The 17,859-nt window shown below is 36.3% G+C and overlaps 4 protein-coding genes across 6 annotated transcripts; 1 reads left to right on the plus strand and 3 right to left on the minus strand.

Moving 5' to 3' along the window:
* Window positions 1-254: 254 nt before the first annotated feature.
* LOC121987138 (protein LATERAL ORGAN BOUNDARIES-like) lies at window positions 255-890 on the minus strand. Its single transcript, XM_042541032.1, has one exon. It carries the CDS (start codon window positions 888-890, stop codon window positions 255-257), a length of 636 nt encoding a protein of 211 aa, XP_042396966.1.
* Window positions 891-2,918: 2,028 nt separating this feature from the next.
* On the minus strand, window positions 2,919-8,509 carry LOC121986337 (glucose-1-phosphate adenylyltransferase small subunit 1, chloroplastic-like). The gene is made up of 9 exons (XM_042540220.1): window positions 8,130-8,509; window positions 6,904-7,200; window positions 6,402-6,671; window positions 6,072-6,251; window positions 5,468-5,571; window positions 5,237-5,348; window positions 4,514-4,612; window positions 4,299-4,418; window positions 2,919-3,195 (listed from the first exon to the last, which is right to left on the minus strand). Exons 1-9 carry the CDS (start codon window positions 8,409-8,411, stop codon window positions 3,079-3,081), a joined length of 1,581 nt encoding a protein of 526 aa, XP_042396154.1. The 5' UTR covers window positions 8,412-8,509; the 3' UTR covers window positions 2,919-3,078.
* A 3,148-nt stretch (window positions 8,510-11,657) lies between these two features.
* LOC121986338 (protein NOI4-like) lies at window positions 11,658-13,839 on the plus strand. 2 transcript variants are annotated; one of them, XM_042540221.1, is made up of 3 exons: window positions 11,658-11,864; window positions 13,303-13,494; window positions 13,572-13,839. In XM_042540221.1, the coding sequence occupies exons 1-3, from the start codon at window positions 11,856-11,858 to the stop codon at window positions 13,608-13,610; spliced, it is 240 nt and encodes a 79-aa protein (XP_042396155.1). In that variant the 5' UTR covers window positions 11,658-11,855; the 3' UTR covers window positions 13,611-13,839. The 2 variants fall into 2 exon arrangements, with proteins under 2 accessions (XP_042396155.1, XP_042396157.1); XM_042540223.1 differs by having other exon boundaries at window positions 13,306-13,494.
* A 276-nt stretch (window positions 13,840-14,115) lies between these two features.
* LOC121986340 (serine/threonine-protein kinase D6PK-like) lies at window positions 14,116-17,241 on the minus strand. 2 transcript variants are annotated; one of them, XM_042540225.1, is made up of 4 exons: window positions 17,072-17,241; window positions 16,609-16,978; window positions 15,436-16,444; window positions 14,116-15,116 (listed from the first exon to the last, which is right to left on the minus strand). In XM_042540225.1, exons 3-4 carry the CDS (start codon window positions 16,332-16,334, stop codon window positions 14,273-14,275), a joined length of 1,743 nt encoding a protein of 580 aa, XP_042396159.1. In that variant the 5' UTR covers window positions 16,335-16,444; window positions 16,609-16,978; window positions 17,072-17,241; the 3' UTR covers window positions 14,116-14,272. The 2 variants fall into 2 exon arrangements, with proteins under 2 accessions (XP_042396159.1, XP_042396160.1); XM_042540226.1 differs by lacking the exon at window positions 16,609-16,978.
* Window positions 17,242-17,859: the final 618 nt, after the last annotated feature.

The raw sequence follows: 17,859 nt of genomic DNA on the forward strand, positions 1-17,859 counted from the left end.
CCAAAGCATTTCCTACACTTAAATTCAGATTTTAATTAACACAGGCAATAGAAGACTAATTGCTAATTGGCTTTTCTCAAACTGCATGCTATTAGTGAATAAAGAAGGAATCAATCTCCATAAACAATCACAAATAACAGGAATAAATAAATAAATCAATCAATCAATTAATCTAAACGAATGTAGACAACAGTCACAGTCACAGTCACAGTCACAGTGTACATAACGAACAAAATAATAATCAAATGGTAAAATCAGCCAATCCTCTGCTTCTTCTGATCATTCTCTGGAACATCCTGGCAACGGCGCTTGAGATTGCCGGTGGTAGTAGGTGGAATGATTATTTCACCGTTTCCGGCGATGACAGTGCCCAATGCGGGCGTAGGAGAAGGCAGGAGCGAAAGATGCCGCCGTCGGAGGTGGTCGAGATGAGCGGCTCTCCGCTCGATCTGACTGTGCAAATAGAGGATGATGTCGAGACATCCTGTGCCCGGACTGGCGGCGTGGACCTCTGACTCATAAATCATGGTCGCCATGGCGACGGCGCGTTGACGGGGGAGGAGGGGCTCCAGGATCTTCTTCATCTTGCTGACGCCGAACAGACGGTGAGCCTTTTGGAACCTACTTTCGTCTGCCGCAGGGAAAAAAGGGGCGAGAAGGCAGTCGCCGTTGCACTTCTGGCGACGGAATCTACAAGCGGCGCAGGCTTTGGACGACACAGATTCGTAGAAGGAGGAATACGGCGAATGATCATCCACGACAGAGACATGCAACGACGACAAAGGTGGAGGCGGCGTTGAAACGGGCAGCGGCAGCGGCGGCAGCGGCGGATGAACAGGAAGAGGTGGAGAAGGGGAGCGATAGGCGGCCTCGAAAACCCTGGAATCCATCTTCGAGAAATCCCCTTTCTGCTTCTTCTGGCGCCGAAAGATGGAAGCGCGCAAAGTGAGTGGAGACGGAGAATGGCGGAAGAAAGTGGATGCGTTGATTTATATACCAAGGGTTTCTCAATGTGCTGATTTAATTATTATTATATCACGCTTAATTAATTAGATCAGCCAATCCCGTGTTTTCCGCCACTTCTTAGTTTTTTATTTTTAAAAATATTTTTTTTAATATCCAAAGTACCGTTAAATTCTCAAAACGAATTTATTATATTTTTTAGGTAAAATTTATTAAGGACGAGATCAATATTTTATACTAGTGATTGTGCGTGCACACATTTGGTGAACTATGCTCCATATACGTAAGTTAAGTTCCATATATTAAGGGGAGGTAATAGATGATCTATAAAAAATGATTTTAATTTTTTTTTTATTATCCTTAATTTTATTTTTTTTAATGAGGAAATATTCTAATATTTTTATAATAATCTTCTTCCTTACTTGAGGTAATCTGTATTGACAGATCAACGATTACCTCTCCTAGAACGCCGACGAAAGTAAGATTTCCTCAGATGACGTTATAATTATTTAACATGCCCCACTTCAAAACATCAAGCGTGCTCAAGTCAATTTCACTTAACGCTCACATAATAATGCTATTTGACAATGGATAAAAAACATTGACGGAACTAAGGGTGGTCATATGGTCATTTTAGAAAAGACAACAAAATTATGGAAATGAAATTATTATTATTTTCCTTTCAATTTAAATCTCTAATAATTATACAAGCTTTGGCATATAGTTTAACTAATTTATGATTTAGGGATATTTTAAAGTGGTTTAAGTAAAGATTAGTATATACATGGCTAATTTTTATTAACAATATAAACATATAATAATAACAATATATAAGTAGAGCTCACAAACCTTTGACTGATGAGTGATGACGAACAAGAATCTTTGGGCGGGAGAGTTTTGAGACCAACATGAAGATGAGCACTTACTATTTGATCTGTTCCCTCAACTTTGTAAAGTATAAAACCTAATAGGAATATCAATATTGGTAATGAAAAAGAAGAGAAATGAGGAGCCATATTCTTACTATACCACAAAAGTTGAAAGTTGAATGTTGTGGTACCGCAAGAGCCATATATATAGAGAAAGAGATGCAAGACTAGGCTGCTCGTGTTCGATCAATCAGTTTATTCGATAAATAGGATTGTAAATGGGTCCAGCTGAATCAAATTTTGTAGTGTTTAAGTTTGTTTAGTAAGATAATTAAGTCAAACTAAATCGAGCTTAAAATGAACTAAATTATTAAAATGATTGTTTACGTTTGACTTATTTTTTTTATGAATTGAGCTTTTTTAACTTAGCTTGAAGTTTATTTGTTTAGATATTATCGAGTTCTCAATTCAAGATTATTTAATTATTTGAAGTATTCACATTTTTAATCTTATTTGATTGGTTATTGAATAATGGTTTATTGATTAACATAATTCACAATTACAAACGTTATTTATTTTAAGGAGTTGTTTAAGTTTACTTATTTAATTGATTTATGCATTAAACAATTATAATTAAATAAATTTTTATCAAACTGAATACTAAATTTACTTGTAAACGCTTTATTCATTTATAACACTATCTATAAATAGGCACACAAAAAATGAATTGAACCATCAATTCATGTTTCATCTTGCGTTGAACAAAGAAATTCTTCATATGGAGAAAGTAAGTGCTGGTATTATTTGTTGGGGATTCTATGACCGAGTAATCAAAGATCTTGATCAATGGCTAATATTATTCGTATGAAGAAAGTAAGTGCTAATATTATTCGTTGGGAATTCTATCTGGCGAGTAAGCAAAGATCTCTATCAATGGCATGATGAGGAAATTAACAAGTCAAATTATTCGTATTTAAGTGCTATTATTATTCGTATGGAGAAAGTATGGGCTAATATTATAGATCTTAAAGTAATCTAGTTAAATATTTTTATTTAATTTAAGTGGGTGTCTCGAACAGAGCCTACTTTTGTGTGACCCAATTCTCATTCTTCTTGGACTAACTGTAGACATTAAGCAGATGAACAATGGGGACAGGAGTTGGACAGGAGTTGAAAAATACGCCACAGAAGTAAACAAGAATACTCAGTTGCTTAAGATTGATAGAATTAATAGGTGAGGTGAGATCTATATGACAGTTCCACTGGGGACTAATGCATCTTTTATCACAGTCACTATGCAGCTTTTGATAAAGAATCCTTCAGTCTCCCTCGCTGCTTCTTGCACATTCTCACTGTTGATGATCTGATTTTTTAAAAGTAAAAGAAAAAAGAAACCAGTGTCATTAAGACTTTTAGATTATAGTCCTAATTTATAAGAGCATAATGGATAAAATTATGTAAATTCTATTAGTCTTCATCAAGAAATGATTAGGGAGCGGGAGCAAGGAGGTTAAACTTTTTCTATTAGTGTCTTTATATGAATCCAAATCCATGGCCTTTGGCGAAAAGCTCTTCAAATCTAACTTACAAGCATCTAACTTACTATGCTTGTGTATAACTAAAAATTGTTTATCTCTAACTTAATGATTTCTCATCAAATCTTAGCAGCAGGAAATCAAATTTTAGCTAACTATACAAGCGCAAGAATATATACATATATATTTTTAATTACTCGTAACTATAAAAGGGGAGATTTTCAAAAAAAAAAAAACTTCTAGGGCTCCACACACTCTGGGGTTCTCAAGAATCCACACATTCGTAATTTAAGGCAAGAGCAACAAAGTTAAACCCCCTTCTAATAATAATGTCCCCACTAAACATTAAAATTCAACCTTTAGCTAAAAATTCTTTAGTTCAACTTCATGTACTCCTAGACCAAATCAGTAACTAAAGGAAGCTTTGTAAACAAGAAATAAATTTTGGAGGCGTTTAATAAGTAATTTCTATAGAAAATTTTGCACAATAGATAAACTATGAAGGGCAATGAAATTGATCTAAAGCAATTTATTTCCTTTTTTAGTGTGAGATTACTTGAATGAAAAGATAGAAGGGGAAAGGAAGCAGGGAAAGTCCCTCCCCCCTCCAAACCTTTCACAAAAGTAAACTCAGTTCGATGTTCCATAGCTTACTCATTCCTTGTTGGACGATATCTTATTATACATAAAGAGAAGCATCTACTCGGCAAACTACTGAAGGAAGATTTTAATCTCACCTTACACAGTTAAAAGTTCTATTTTCTTGAAAAAAAGCGTAGTCCTACGTTCAGAAACAAGAGGCCAAGAAAAAATATGCAGTAATATGAAAAAGGTTTTGTAGGTCTTGTATATTTAGAGAAATAAAATTGAAAGTAATCCCAAATTTCCAACAAATGCCTAGAAGCAATGACAAATATTTGGAGTAGCTTACCTTTACGTTATCTCCAATACGAGCATTCTTGTCTATGATAGCTCTTTTGACATGGGAGTTTTTCCCAATGCCCATAGGAACACTTCCTTTCAAAGCTAATAGCCTCTTATCAGCATCAGTCTACAAAATGTAGCAAACAATATGAGGCCAAGGAAACAAGAAAATCTATATTTGAAGCACAAGTTAATTGGTTCAGTTTTATGTTTGTAGATTACCTCATAGTAGTCTGCTCCCATCAGTAACGTATCTTCTATGATTGCACCTTCAGAAATGCAAGAACGAAGTCCAATTACAGAATGTTGGATCTTGCAGTTCTACAAAAGGAAAAAAAGTTACGATACTCCAAACTCCAATTAATTAGAAGATTGTGATTCAGCAAAATCCTTTGTCATGTATGAAGGCACAATCCAAAGGTATGCATCAAATTAGTTATTGGACATGCCAAAGTGTTGAAGAAGTTAAGCATGTGGAGTCGAGAAAAGTTAAACAAGAAAGATATGGAAGCATGAATGGTGATTAAACATGCTGATTCTCAAATAATAGATGTTATTCAGCATCTTCTGTTACGATATATAGATAGTCATGCCTAAACACTCGTATCAAACATATCAGAATAGGCTTGGGCAATCCTGAGCGTATCATCAAAGAATGGATGAAATCATCTTCACTTCAAATCTATTACCCATAAAGCAGGAAGTAATATACCCATAAAAATTTCCAATAAGACAAATCTATTACTTAATACCCCATCTTATTTGAGACAACATAAACCTAAGGCCATAGAAGTACTATTAGTTAAGTAATACATGGATTGTTCTGGTAGAATCAACTAAAGATAAAGTATAAGGCAATTCTCTTATACCAAGAATTTAAAAACTATTAATGTTACATAAATGTCAATAAATAATGATGTTGAAATTATCTTGTAATGCACTTACTTTGATCACGCATCCCTCGCCAATAACACTGTCAATCACATCAGCATCAAGCATCTTTGAAGGTGGTAAATACCGAGGTTGTGTATAGATTGGCGCAGAACGATCATAAAAGCTGAACAAACAAGTCAGATTTAAGCAGATATGACAGGTAAATATAGGAACTTTTGAAAGGATGGCATACATATCAATAAGGGGAAAATTTATCTTACTAGTTTCTTTTAAGTTATCTACCTGAAATCTGGTATTGGTCTTTTGGTTATTCCAAGGTTTGCATTGTAAAATGCCTCGATTGTACCAATGTCCTCCCAATAACCATCATATAAATAAGCTTGTACCTATTAATCATGATAAAAGAGTAATTACATCTTCAAACAACAAAGAAGATGATTATGCAGAACAAGGAATTTTCTCTCAATCTATCATAAACATTTTGGCATGAACCATGAGTTTCCAGTATTGATTAGTAATATATTATAAAATGCAAAGTATAAATACACTGACATCATTTGCACTGTAAGAAAGTTTAAAACTCTGACACTGCACTGTATAAAATGGTAAAAAAAAACAGACAAACACATAGCATAAGAAAACTTTTTAGCACGCTATGGCCACTCTTCACCATTATTGAAGGAATTACAACTAGGCAAATGGCATCTGTATTGTCTGCAGGCGACTACATCCAGTCATCTAAAAATAATAATAGCATATGCGCCTATGAAATAAACAAATATCTCAAGGACATGAACTTCTTAATCTTTCTTATAAATAATTTAGTTTTTTTCAACAAAAACAAATTACAGGGAAACAAATCAACAGATTAAGATGTCAGGCATACCCTCAACCCAATATTAGTTGCGCCAGGGATAACTTCACTCCCAAAGTCATTTGCTGCTGGAAATTTGTCCCGAAGTAATTGCATCATTATGTCCTTGTTGATGACATAGATACCCATACTTGCAATAAAAGGCAACTCTTTTGCTCTTTCATCATCCAGGCCAAGAATAGTGGTATCAACCTGAGAAGAAATGGGTAAAACAAGATCATTGTGGCTTAAGGAAACATTGATGAATGCTGACCAACCAATATTTTATAAGTTATGAATGGCAACTGCTAAAAAAAAGGGGGCATATTCACAAATATGTTAAAACTAGTAAAGAATTTCTACCTTCATTGACTCTAGCTGTTGTCCTTTTGGCTTCTCTGCAAATTTTGTTATTCTCCCTTCTTCATCAATCTTCATCAGACCAAAAGCGGTTGCACGCTTTTCATCCATTGGCAATGCAGCCACAGTAATATCAGCATTTGTTTCTCTATGCGCTTGAATGAATTTCTCATAGTCCATCCGGTACAAATGATCTCCAGCAAGTATTAGAAACTCCATGACGTTGTGCTCCTCAAAGAGCCACAAATACTGCCTAACTGCATCTGCAGTACCCTGTGTGCATATAGATGAAAAGGATACAGTGACCACATAAAAACGAAGCTCAACATATACAACAGTTTTTTTTAATGTCATCATGAAGCTTAGCCAGGAACAGATATAAAGGTTAGCAGAAAATGTGACTTTGAAATTCAAGTAAATAATTGAATGAGATTGCGGGAAAATCTACTCCTTATTACAATTAAGCCTAAAGTGGGATAGAAGCACTTATAGCTCATAGGTGTACCTGAAACCAGTTAGGGTTCTCTGGACTCTGTTGTGCAGCAAGGACTTCAACAAAACCTTCATTCTTGTACCCACCCATGTTACTTGCATAGGCTCGTGAAAGATGACGGTTGAGAGATGCAGAATTGAATTGTGTGAGAACATAAATCTTGGAAATATTACTGTTCAAGCAATTGCTGACAGGAATATCAATAAGCCGATAGTTAGCACCCAAAGGTACTGCCGGTTTAGCCCTCTTCTTTGTCAAAGGATACAAGCGTGTCCCAGCACCTCCCCCAAGTATAATCCCTAGAACACTCTACACAGAGAAAAGAAAGTAGATTAACTAAAGCTTTATCATTACCATTATCAACCATCACCATTTCAAAACAAGATTGCGCACGGAAGTAAGGCAAAAGCAAACAATTAATTTTTGTGAATAATCCTTCCATGAAGATAGGCATGAGATCATATTCGTGCAAATTGATACAAGAAGATCAATTGCTCTGACTAGTACTATGTGGTTCAGGACAAATCATATCATCACAAATTTCTTTATAATACCTTCGTTTGAAAATATACTCTGCATGAATTTCTCTACAAATCAAGAACACCAACATATTGTCTCAAGTAATTCCTCGGGTTAGTTTCTTATAGAGCACAGGTCATACAATCTGAACCCAAATTCACTCTTTTAGTATGAAGACTACTGAAGTTAATTCTATTAGAAGTTCCAATGGTTACACATTCCATCGAATTATATCCCCCTGAAAATATTTTTCCGAATATGAAATTTCTCCTCTAGAGTTTAATTTGTAGGTTCCATACTGAACTAAACTTTGAGTCCTTAGTTGCAGGTTAATCCAAAGCCATACCGGTTGAAAATGAAGCATAGCCTCACAATATATCACCAAATCTTGAAGTCCTCCCCCCCAAAAAATATAAATATCTTGTCAAAAAAGGTTTTACGGAAAAGTAGTTCTTGAATGTACCAATTTCTTCTCATGGAAGTAAATGATATGCTTCCTATGAAAGTTCAGCAGCCAATACCATAGAAAGAATTTCAAGACACCATCAACTTCTACGAAGATGGAAGGGGAAAATAGAGCTCCAGTATAGAATCCATTAAATATTTCGACAAGTCTACACTACGATTCAGGAGAGTATGACACCAAGTTCGTTTTCAAAATCTATTAAGAAGAAAAAGACAACAGAATCTTGAGATCATCGGAAAGAAGTAACACTCACCCGGCTGGCATCGGGGTCGAGGCACGTCTGCGAGCTCTGGGAGTCGGAGACCGCCTTGGGGGAGACGACGATCGGGCTCCTCACTCCGAAGCACTCCTTCCTCCTCCCCGCCCCAGCTACCGCCTTGTGGAGGAGGTCCATTTGATGGCAACCGGATACATAGAAGAAAGAGGAGAGACTACGCGAACTCGACGATCCGAGGAAGGGCGTCGGCGGAGATCTCCGATCGGCATCATTAGGGAGAATCAGTGCAGAGTTCATCGCAATCCCGATCGCCGGCATATCCACCGCTGGCTTTGCAAGCAAACGAATGGCCTCAATGAGCTCAGTCTTCTCCCTCGAAGAAACGAGCCATTCTTATCACTAACCTCGTGCCGCTGCTTGCAGTTAACTGCCGTTGTTATCTTAAATATCTCTAATCAGCACACTAATTAGTCATATCTCACTCTACTACATTATTGCGGGGATTTGGAGCGTTGATTATCTCTTTATCCGCGCATCACGACACTAGAACCGTACACGTGTCCTCAAGGAGGCGAGATTAGTTGATTAATTAGACAACCCGGAGCGGAAGCATGGGATCCGATGCCGCGGCGCGGCGATCACGTGACCGATCTCGGGGAGAGGAGTTGCCGAGTTGGACTGCGTTGACACGTGGCAGGATAAGAGCCGTTAGCGTAACAGGCAGGCGGAGGAGCGAGGATCGCGTGGGGGTGGGGCCCTCCAGGACTATGGCGCGGCCTGAGAGTAATACGTGGAAGGTGCTCTTGCTGGGTTTGCGGTTGGGTTTTGTACTGGAATCGGTTTTTATAGTCTTATTTTAATTTATAAATCAGCTTTATTTTTTAAAATTACATAATTATTTTTAAAAAAATATTAAAAAAATCATTAAAATCAGTCTATTATATTAAAATCATATATTTATATCATTTTAGTAAAAAATGAATTTCATTCTCTCTTCTGTAATACGTTATGGATTCTGTCATGCTGGATTCTCAAAATAGAGCAAAATGCAAGCTCAAGTTCTTTTTTGACTTACATTTTTATTCCTTTTATTAAAAAAAACTTATTAAGATATGTAGAAGAATTTATTTTTAAAAAAAATAATATTTATTTTCTGCCAAATGTACCTCTGGGTGTTTGCATTTGCCAATATAAACTAACTTGTCATAAGGTTTTTTTCTTTTTTTAATCTAGCTATACAATTTTTAAAACCGAATAATTTGATCTTACAAAATGACTAACCACATAAATATGAAAATGTAAATAATGTGTCCCTCCACAGCTAGCATCTCAAAATTATTTTCCCACCAGAAAAAGTTAATCAGTAGGCAAGAAGCTCTTTGTGGTTGTATTGTAGTCCGAGGTAACTAATTTATCATAATTTGGGTTTGTAATCCAAATATTTAATTCTTCAAATTGATTAATTTTAGAGACGACTAGCTGAATCTTTTGAAAAAATTTCATCCATCACTAAGATAAATTAAGAAGTGCTAGTAGAAGCTCATCCAAACAATCAACATTCTTAAAATTATCATCCCACTGGAAAAAAAACTCCTATAGTGTATCATAACTATGATTCAATTCTTAGATGTCTCGTTAATCATTTAAAGGGTCTAACTACTATACCTTAGACTGGGCAACTAATTGATCATAGTTGGAGCAAAAAATGAAATTGTCATCTTAGCTAGTGGTCCCTTTAGAACTGCCCACACTCTATAAAAGAGGATAAATCATGAGAAATATTTGTTTTAGCATAGCAACCCTTTGCATGGGGGAAGTCAGACACCCAATAAGATATTTTACACTAGTTGATAATTGACCTCAAGATCTATTAGAGCAACCACTCATGCAAGCATCAACTGTGTCAACCTTATGTGCTAGTCAATATTCCAAAGGCTAGTAGTCGTCCGTGATTTACCTCCTCCGTGTTGGCCCTGGGATGGATTGTCGGGAGCGCTAAGGGCGAGCGTATTCGCCTTTGCCACCATCAAACTGTGTCAACCTATAAGGACTAACTAATTTATCATTAAAAAAAATTTCATTGGTATCAAGCAACCAGCTTACGCCAACTAATCCTAGAGCGACTAATCTAGTTCCACATAAATTTTCAACTACCACCAAGATAAGAAGCGTTCATAGCAGACAGCGCATCAACTTAACGTTCTTAGGTCATCCACGCATTAAAAAAGAGTCCTCAGTTAATTCACCGAAATTTAGATTCAATCCTTAGAGCATCTACACTGATACCCCAATATTTCTCTCAAATATTGATGGTTCTCACATTCACATCATCAATCAAATATCTCATTCCTTAAATATCTCAAATCTCACAATTAAATATCACACAAACCCAAATATATATATATGAGCCCACCTATTAAATATTCTACTCTCAAATATTCTAAATTCCACCATTAAATATATATTTTAAATTTTTTTTTGTAAAAATCACCAAGCATAACTTTATGTCCAATGATTTCAAATCTTCTTTACAATTTCCCCTTCCAATGGAGGATATTTGAGATTGTGTATATTTAGAGAAATATCCCCTCTAATTATTTTCCATTGTAGATAACTTTAGATGTCTGAGAAATTGAAAATGTGTCCTACTACTGTACCCTTACCCGTAAGCAATTAGTTCATCATAATTAAATATGGACTAAGTGGTGATCAACTTCTAACTATGATTATAATAATTATTGGAGTAAAAATTGATATCATTAATCTTAAGCGGTTTAGTATCATTCCATAATAAAATATATACAGATAAATTGAAATATATACAGATAAATTGATATCATTTATCTTAAATTGTTTAGTATCATCGATCCCATGATAAAATACATATAGATAAATCACAAATGATTATAATAATTATTAAATAATGATTAAGTGATGATCGACTCACTATAAGTATAGTACAAACCGAGTGCAAATAAGAAAGGGCATATTGATTTGCAACAATTTTATTTAAAATTATTCTAAAATTAGTTAAAAAAATACTTTAACATTAATTAAAAAAAGTATTTTGATCAAAGTTATTTTAACACGGTAAATTTTTTATAATATTATTAGAGTAATTTTGATAAAAAAAAATTATTTAGAATAATTGTAATTAAAATTGTCCTATATTATAATATTTTTAGCTAAAACTATTTCATATTATAATAATTTTGATTAAAATTTCTCTATATTATATTAGTCTTGTCTTGAATCAATAAGGTAAAAAATGATAATTTGGACACTCTTTTATTATGTCTTCAACGTAGATATCCTTTAACGATAATGAAAATAAATGATATTTTCACCCAATAATAAATCAAGATAAACTTCATTTGGAAATTGTAATTTACACAATTCAATTTATAATTTTTTTTATTTGGAATTTACTTCGCCCATAAAAAATAATCAGGCAAAAATAAAAAATTGTACAAAGTGAAATAAAAAATAAAATAAAAATCAGGGGTGCCATTGGAAAATCTGCCTAAAAATAATTAGGCAATGCACAATCTCCCTCCGTTTCTCTTCCTTTCCCCCGAAGCACACAGCAAGACGGAACCGGTCTGGTCCGGTACTCCGGTTCAAATTGACGGCGGCGGACAACTCACATGTACTTCGTCTTCTACGTATATAGGGAGCTCCTCTTCGCCAGTCCCTTCCAAACCCTGCTTACAAGCCCTACCCTCTCCCCTCTCCCTCTCTCCCTCTCTGAACGAGGAGTTGATGATGTCGGTGAGTCGCAATCCCTTTTACTCCCCGGGTTTTTGTTTGAGGAATTTCTGATTCGATTTGGTTGTGCCGGGATGGGGTTGATCTTGTTGGGCTGGCTGTGGTTTATATTTGAGAATGAGCAAGTGTAGTAGATGCATGTTGATCTGTTTAGCTCCTCTGCTTATGTCTGCTTTCTTGTTTCTTGATTATTTGCTAGTTTTTTTTGGTGATCTAGGGCACGCTCAGTTCTAGCTTTATTGCTTCTTTGACTTCTTGTGTGGAAATGGGTATGGGTATGGATTAGTCCACTGGAGCTCAGAGGTTTTCTGTATGCTTGGATGGTACAAAATGCAGGACCTTTTTCCTTTTTGAAACTATTAATCTGCGCTTTATCGATCAATCAAGTGTAAAATTTGTAAAAAGTGCTTCTTTTTCGCCGTTCTTCTAGGGCCTTACTCTTTTTCATGTCTCTCAAATGCCATTTAATCAACTAAGGCATCTCTACGATATCTAGTAGGTCAGTATGGTTCTTAAGTTGTTTGTACTTCCATGGAGGCTTTGATTTCCCATTTTGCTTTAGATGAAAATTGCTAGAATTCAAGCTTCTGTGAGAAAACTGATTACTGTTAATCGACATATTTCCTTATCACTGCATTATAGTCAATTCATATATGTGGCACGTTGGCAGTGTCAAATTATCAGAATCATTCTTCAATATTATCTAATACTTTGGTCCCTTGACTTCCAATACTCTTATAATGTTCTGGATTAGAAGTTGGTTGGCCAAACTTCTTGTTATAACCTCATACTCTTTGAGTACTTTAATTATGTCTTGTTTTGTCTCGAGACTATGATCACCATATAGTTACATTCTCATAAATATTTTGCATATTTAACTTTTATTCCTTAATTTCGCCATGGATTGTTATTTTTTTTTCTATGCAGGTAAACTTGCAAGGTTAGTTGATAGAATTAAAATCTTCTAGTGAATTGCCTGTAAATTATTTTTCTTCAAATTGATGGAGTATGGTTTGGGAAGATTTTCGTTGTCCTATGAAATACATGTGTTAGATTGTTGCTAATTCCTAATCATGTATCTGTATCTTAACCCTTTTTATCTATTGCATGATTAGCTATCAAGTATCTGACCTTATGTTATTTGAGTCGACATGCAGAGGACTATGCCTTCAAAATAACTGTTATGCAAGTGGCCTGCACATATCATCCTTTTTATCTGAAAATAGGTGTATTTTTAGATAAGATTTTGAGTTTGTCTGACACTTAATTGATTCCTATTGCCCACCTATTTTGCTGAAATTCAAATTTCACATCCCTTCATTGTGTATAACAAACCATACTGTAAGTATGTGACAGATTTAGATATCAACCTTTTTAAATTTGACTGGATGCTAAGAACTTCAACTTGCTTCACTACTTACAAACATGCCCTGAATTCTAGCAGGAAAAAGGCTGCCCTTTGCCAAAGTTTGGTGAGTGGGACGTCAATGACCCTGCCTCAGCTGAAGGTTTCACCGTGATCTTCAACAAAGCCCGCGACGAGAAGAAAATGGGTGGCAACATACGCGAAACCGACTCTCCTGGAAAGGAGGAAGAAGCTCTAAAACCAGGAATTTCTGCTTCCAAACCTCCTGTATGTGCATGCTCATACTCTGCTCCTATATGAATTGAATCCCTTGTGTTAATACCATTCCTTCTTTGCTACCACAGAAGAAATGGTTCTGTTGCATGCATACATCAGCCCAATAGGAGATATGGGTGCTGATGATCTCAAAGTTTACAGATTGGCTTGCCACATTTTCAGATGACAGGAAGAGTTAGCCATTGTACCCGAGTGCACATGAACGGAGGAAAGCTTGAGACGATGAAGAAAGATCGGTGTTATGGTTTCTTTTTGATGTGTAGGAACATTTACTAAAACTCGTTAGTAATTGTATTTGTTTTTGGTTTCAGTAAGATTATACATTTCATGGGCTCTTGATGTCTTGTTTTAATCCATTTATGATGTCTTTAGTTATATTGCATCCAATTTCTTTGTTGATATTACATAAACTTCTTCAACTGAGTCAAAGCATTGTAGCACTGTGAAGTTTTCTTGGTGAAGGATACCTCTTCTCATCCTTTTCCTTAGAATGAAGAATATGTTTATCTCTAAAACTGTCATAAGAAAATTTGTTGTATTCGCACGGAAAATCTAAGGAATTTGACACGTTTACTTGCATCAAGAAAATCATGATTCTCAAAAGGAAGGAAATTGCCAAATTGCTCCACTTGATCATTAGAAACCACCCAAAGATACATTTCGATACCGCATTATACTTAAATTTGAAACAACACTAGCAATGCAAAGACAATGCTAAGATCAACAAGGCCATTGGAGACTCTACATTTTGCTTCAAACAGCAAATCCATTAGAATACATCAAACTCCAGGTACTTATTGGATGTCGGAATGTCCTTTTGGCTCGCCGACGATCCAGAATCTAGGAGTGTCTGACCAATCTCAAAGGTTTTCGGTATCTCCGGCGGGCTTGCACACCTTATCAAGGCCCAGTTGATGCCCTCGAAGAAGGGATGCTGCTTTATCTCCGTAGCACCGCGTTTGGAAGCAAGACGGTGTTGTGGTTCCTTGACGAGCAATCCCCTAATAAGGTCTCTTGCAGCAAAGCTAACAATTGGGTACTCAGTGAACCGCAGTGGTTGCCCGACCACGTTAAACAATGTGGCTCGGTTGCCTGACCCCTTGAAGGGTGTCCGGCCAAACAAAAGTTCATAGAGGAATATGCCCAATGTCCACCAATCTACAGCGCTGCCATGCCCTTCGCCCTTAATGATCTCCGGAGCCAAGTACTCATGGGTACCGACAAATGACATGGATTTGGCATCTGTAGGCTCCGCAAGGAGCTCAGGGAGTGTGTTTGATTGGTTTCCGATCTCAAGTTTCTGCTTCTGCACCTTCTTGGACTTTGAGGAAAATAGTCGAGGGGAGAGAGCAACACACGAAGGCTGGACACAGGATGGCTCGATACAAGCAGGTTGAGCACAGTAGACAGGGTTGTTATGTCTGGAGGACTCAGAGATGTTGGACGGCTTGATAAGGGTGGGGCTAACAGCACAATGAAGAGAAAGGTCAAAGTCCGAGAGCATGATGTGGCCGTCTTCTCGTACAAGGACATTCTCTGGCTTCAGATCCCGGTAGATAATACCCAACATGTGCATGTATTCTAGAGCAAGGAGGACCTCAGACACATAAAATCTGTGTTTGTAGAATCCCACAAAAATCATAAGAAACTTGCTTAGGTTTAACATGAACATAACAGAATATACTTGATAAATATAATGAATCAAATTCGATATATCTGAATGGAGTTGAAAATGAGGATTTAGAAAAGTTAATCTAGAAGCAAGTTTAACTACAATTGCAGAGGATTTCAAGACTTCGATGATAGGATAAACTAGCTATCAGACAAACTTCTAGGCCAAGTAGCAAAAAAGCATACGAACAAACTATTACTAAGTCATGCAAATGGTGCCTAGAAGCATGAATAACTTGAGATTAAGGACTAGATACCTACTTGGCTGCTTCCTCTGAGAAATACTTTCCAGGCTGCTTCTGTCGAAGAGTGTGCAGATCCCCTCCGGGACAAAACTCCATTACCAAACAGGAGAACTTGTCGGTCTCAAAATGAGTATACAGCGTCGGAAGGAATGGGTGATCTAGGCATTGCAATATCTCCCTTTCAGTCTGGGCTCGGAGCAACTTCTTACGACTTGCTAAAGATACTTTATCCATGACCTTCATTGCGAAATAACACTTGATTCCACTCAACTTCGACAAATAAACACTGCCTATGTCCCCACAACCCAACTTCTTCAGTAGCCTGAAATGGTTCAAACCAACAACCCCATCTTTAGCCCTAATAGACTGAATTGCTTCCCATCTCAAATCATTTGCTTTGTGAGGCTTGCTAATGCTTCTGCTTATGCTGTTACAAGTGCTATCATCGCTAACTTCACTGCTTGTACTAGCTCTGCACATACTACTTTTGCCGCTATCGGTTCGGTCACTTATTTTTGCACTGCCACTGGTCTTTGCTGGACCACCAGTGCCATCACTAACTTTAGCACAAGATGAACAACCTTTCTCACTGTCCTGCTCCGAGATCTTTCCATCGCATTCCATAATCTCCAACTTCACTGCCCCATTTGACTGAAGCAGCTCAACACTATCACCCTGCTGGCTTGAAAAGTTAGCAGGCACTTTCTCTTGCTGACTCAAACTTTCATGCTCGATAAATTCCGCAAGTTTGTGCTCCGGAATGCTCTGTGTCACAGATAATTTTGACAATCTTGATGTATCAAATACGAACCTGCTTGGAACAGGCAACTGCAAGGAAGATTTTTCAACAACTTGGCCACTGATTTGATTGCTTTGTTGTTTCAAAAAGGGCTTCGACACTGCTTTTGAATCCATCAATAGAAACACCCGAATTCTCAATGTAGTAAAATTTGTTGCCTTATCTGCTGTTTATATCCCATTAGTCTCTTCAGCTTCACCCATTAGTAGATAACCTAGAGGGAACTCTGCCAGATAATAAAAGAAACATCAATGTAAGAGGCGCTAAAGACATTTGCATCAATATGAAAACCAAACAGAAGAACAAGTATATGAACCATATAATGATATGAACAAATAAAAGATGACCAACTTCAAAAGCAAATAGAGGAAGTGATAAATAAGAACATACCAAATCACCAGGAAGCAACTGAAAGTATAATATACTTGAATTAGGATTCCACATTTTCTGTTTTCTTTCTCATGGGTAGTTAAATCTCAAATCAAATGCTGTGGGAGATGTTTCACATCATAGTAAAATAGATCTTCGAAAGGAACTAATTAAGCAGACAATTCATCAAGAATCGGGGAAGCAGTTTTTACAACTCCAAAAAGAATAAATCACGATTTAAGTCCGGGGAGCAAATTAAAAATCCTATCCCCCCAAAAAAAAACCCTTCTTTTTTCAGAAGCGACAACAATAAAATCCAAAATTCAGTCCTTAGTGTCACTTCCCTGGGCCAGATCGAAGCTAATTTCCCGGAGATCTCCCATGCCTCGACCTAGCGCAGATCCAAGCGCCATACGCAAGAGTAAGGACAAGAATAATTGGGGAAACAAACTGATGGAGTTAGCGGAAGTGGGTAAAGCGTTACCTCGCATCCAAAGATCGCAGATTTAGGCCATCTTCCGATGGATCACGGGCGCCGCTTGCTTCCAACTACAACGTCGTCGTCCAAGGAATCGCCTCTCGCTGCCTCGCTCCTCTTCAGTAATCATTCATTAGAACAAAACACGGAGAACTTTTCCAACCTTTTTGAGCAATTTAGTAAACTGAACATATATAATAAATATATATAACCACTGTGAATTTAATGATCGAGTTATTTATTTGGCAATTTATATTTTTAAAAACACAAAAAAAATAACATATAAATATTTTGGTTTTTAACATCATTTTAAAAAAGTTAAAATCATCATAAAATTATTGTAGCAGTTACAACTGTTACAAGAAAGTGTGACAACAACTGAATAGTTGTTACAATAATTTTCAAGATGATTTTAAACATATTTAAATGATTTTAATCCAGTTTTAGAAAAATCTATTCATACTAATAAATAGTTTTTGATACATACATTGTAGCACTGTTTTTTAATTTTTACCCTTTAAAAAAAAAATTAACCATGCAACATAGAATCTAGTGTTAGATTAAGGACATTATTTATAGGCCTTGAGCCATAGTGATTCATGTCTCTTGGTCTCAAACTTTAGGAGTGGATTCCTTCATCATCAAACAAATTATAAGAGCACCAAATGTGATGGGGCCTTTGCACCTTCAAGAAACATACTTTGTATCTTCTAACCACTTTATGTTAATAAGTCATATTTCATTATCTCGTATCTTCTGTCTAGAAAGGTCGCTCAATTAAGGTTGAATCTTCG

This window comes from Zingiber officinale, chromosome 5B (assembly GCF_018446385.1).
Source record: "Zingiber officinale cultivar Zhangliang chromosome 5B, Zo_v1.1, whole genome shotgun sequence".
Lineage (NCBI taxonomy): Eukaryota > Viridiplantae > Streptophyta > Magnoliopsida > Zingiberales > Zingiberaceae > Zingiber > Zingiber officinale.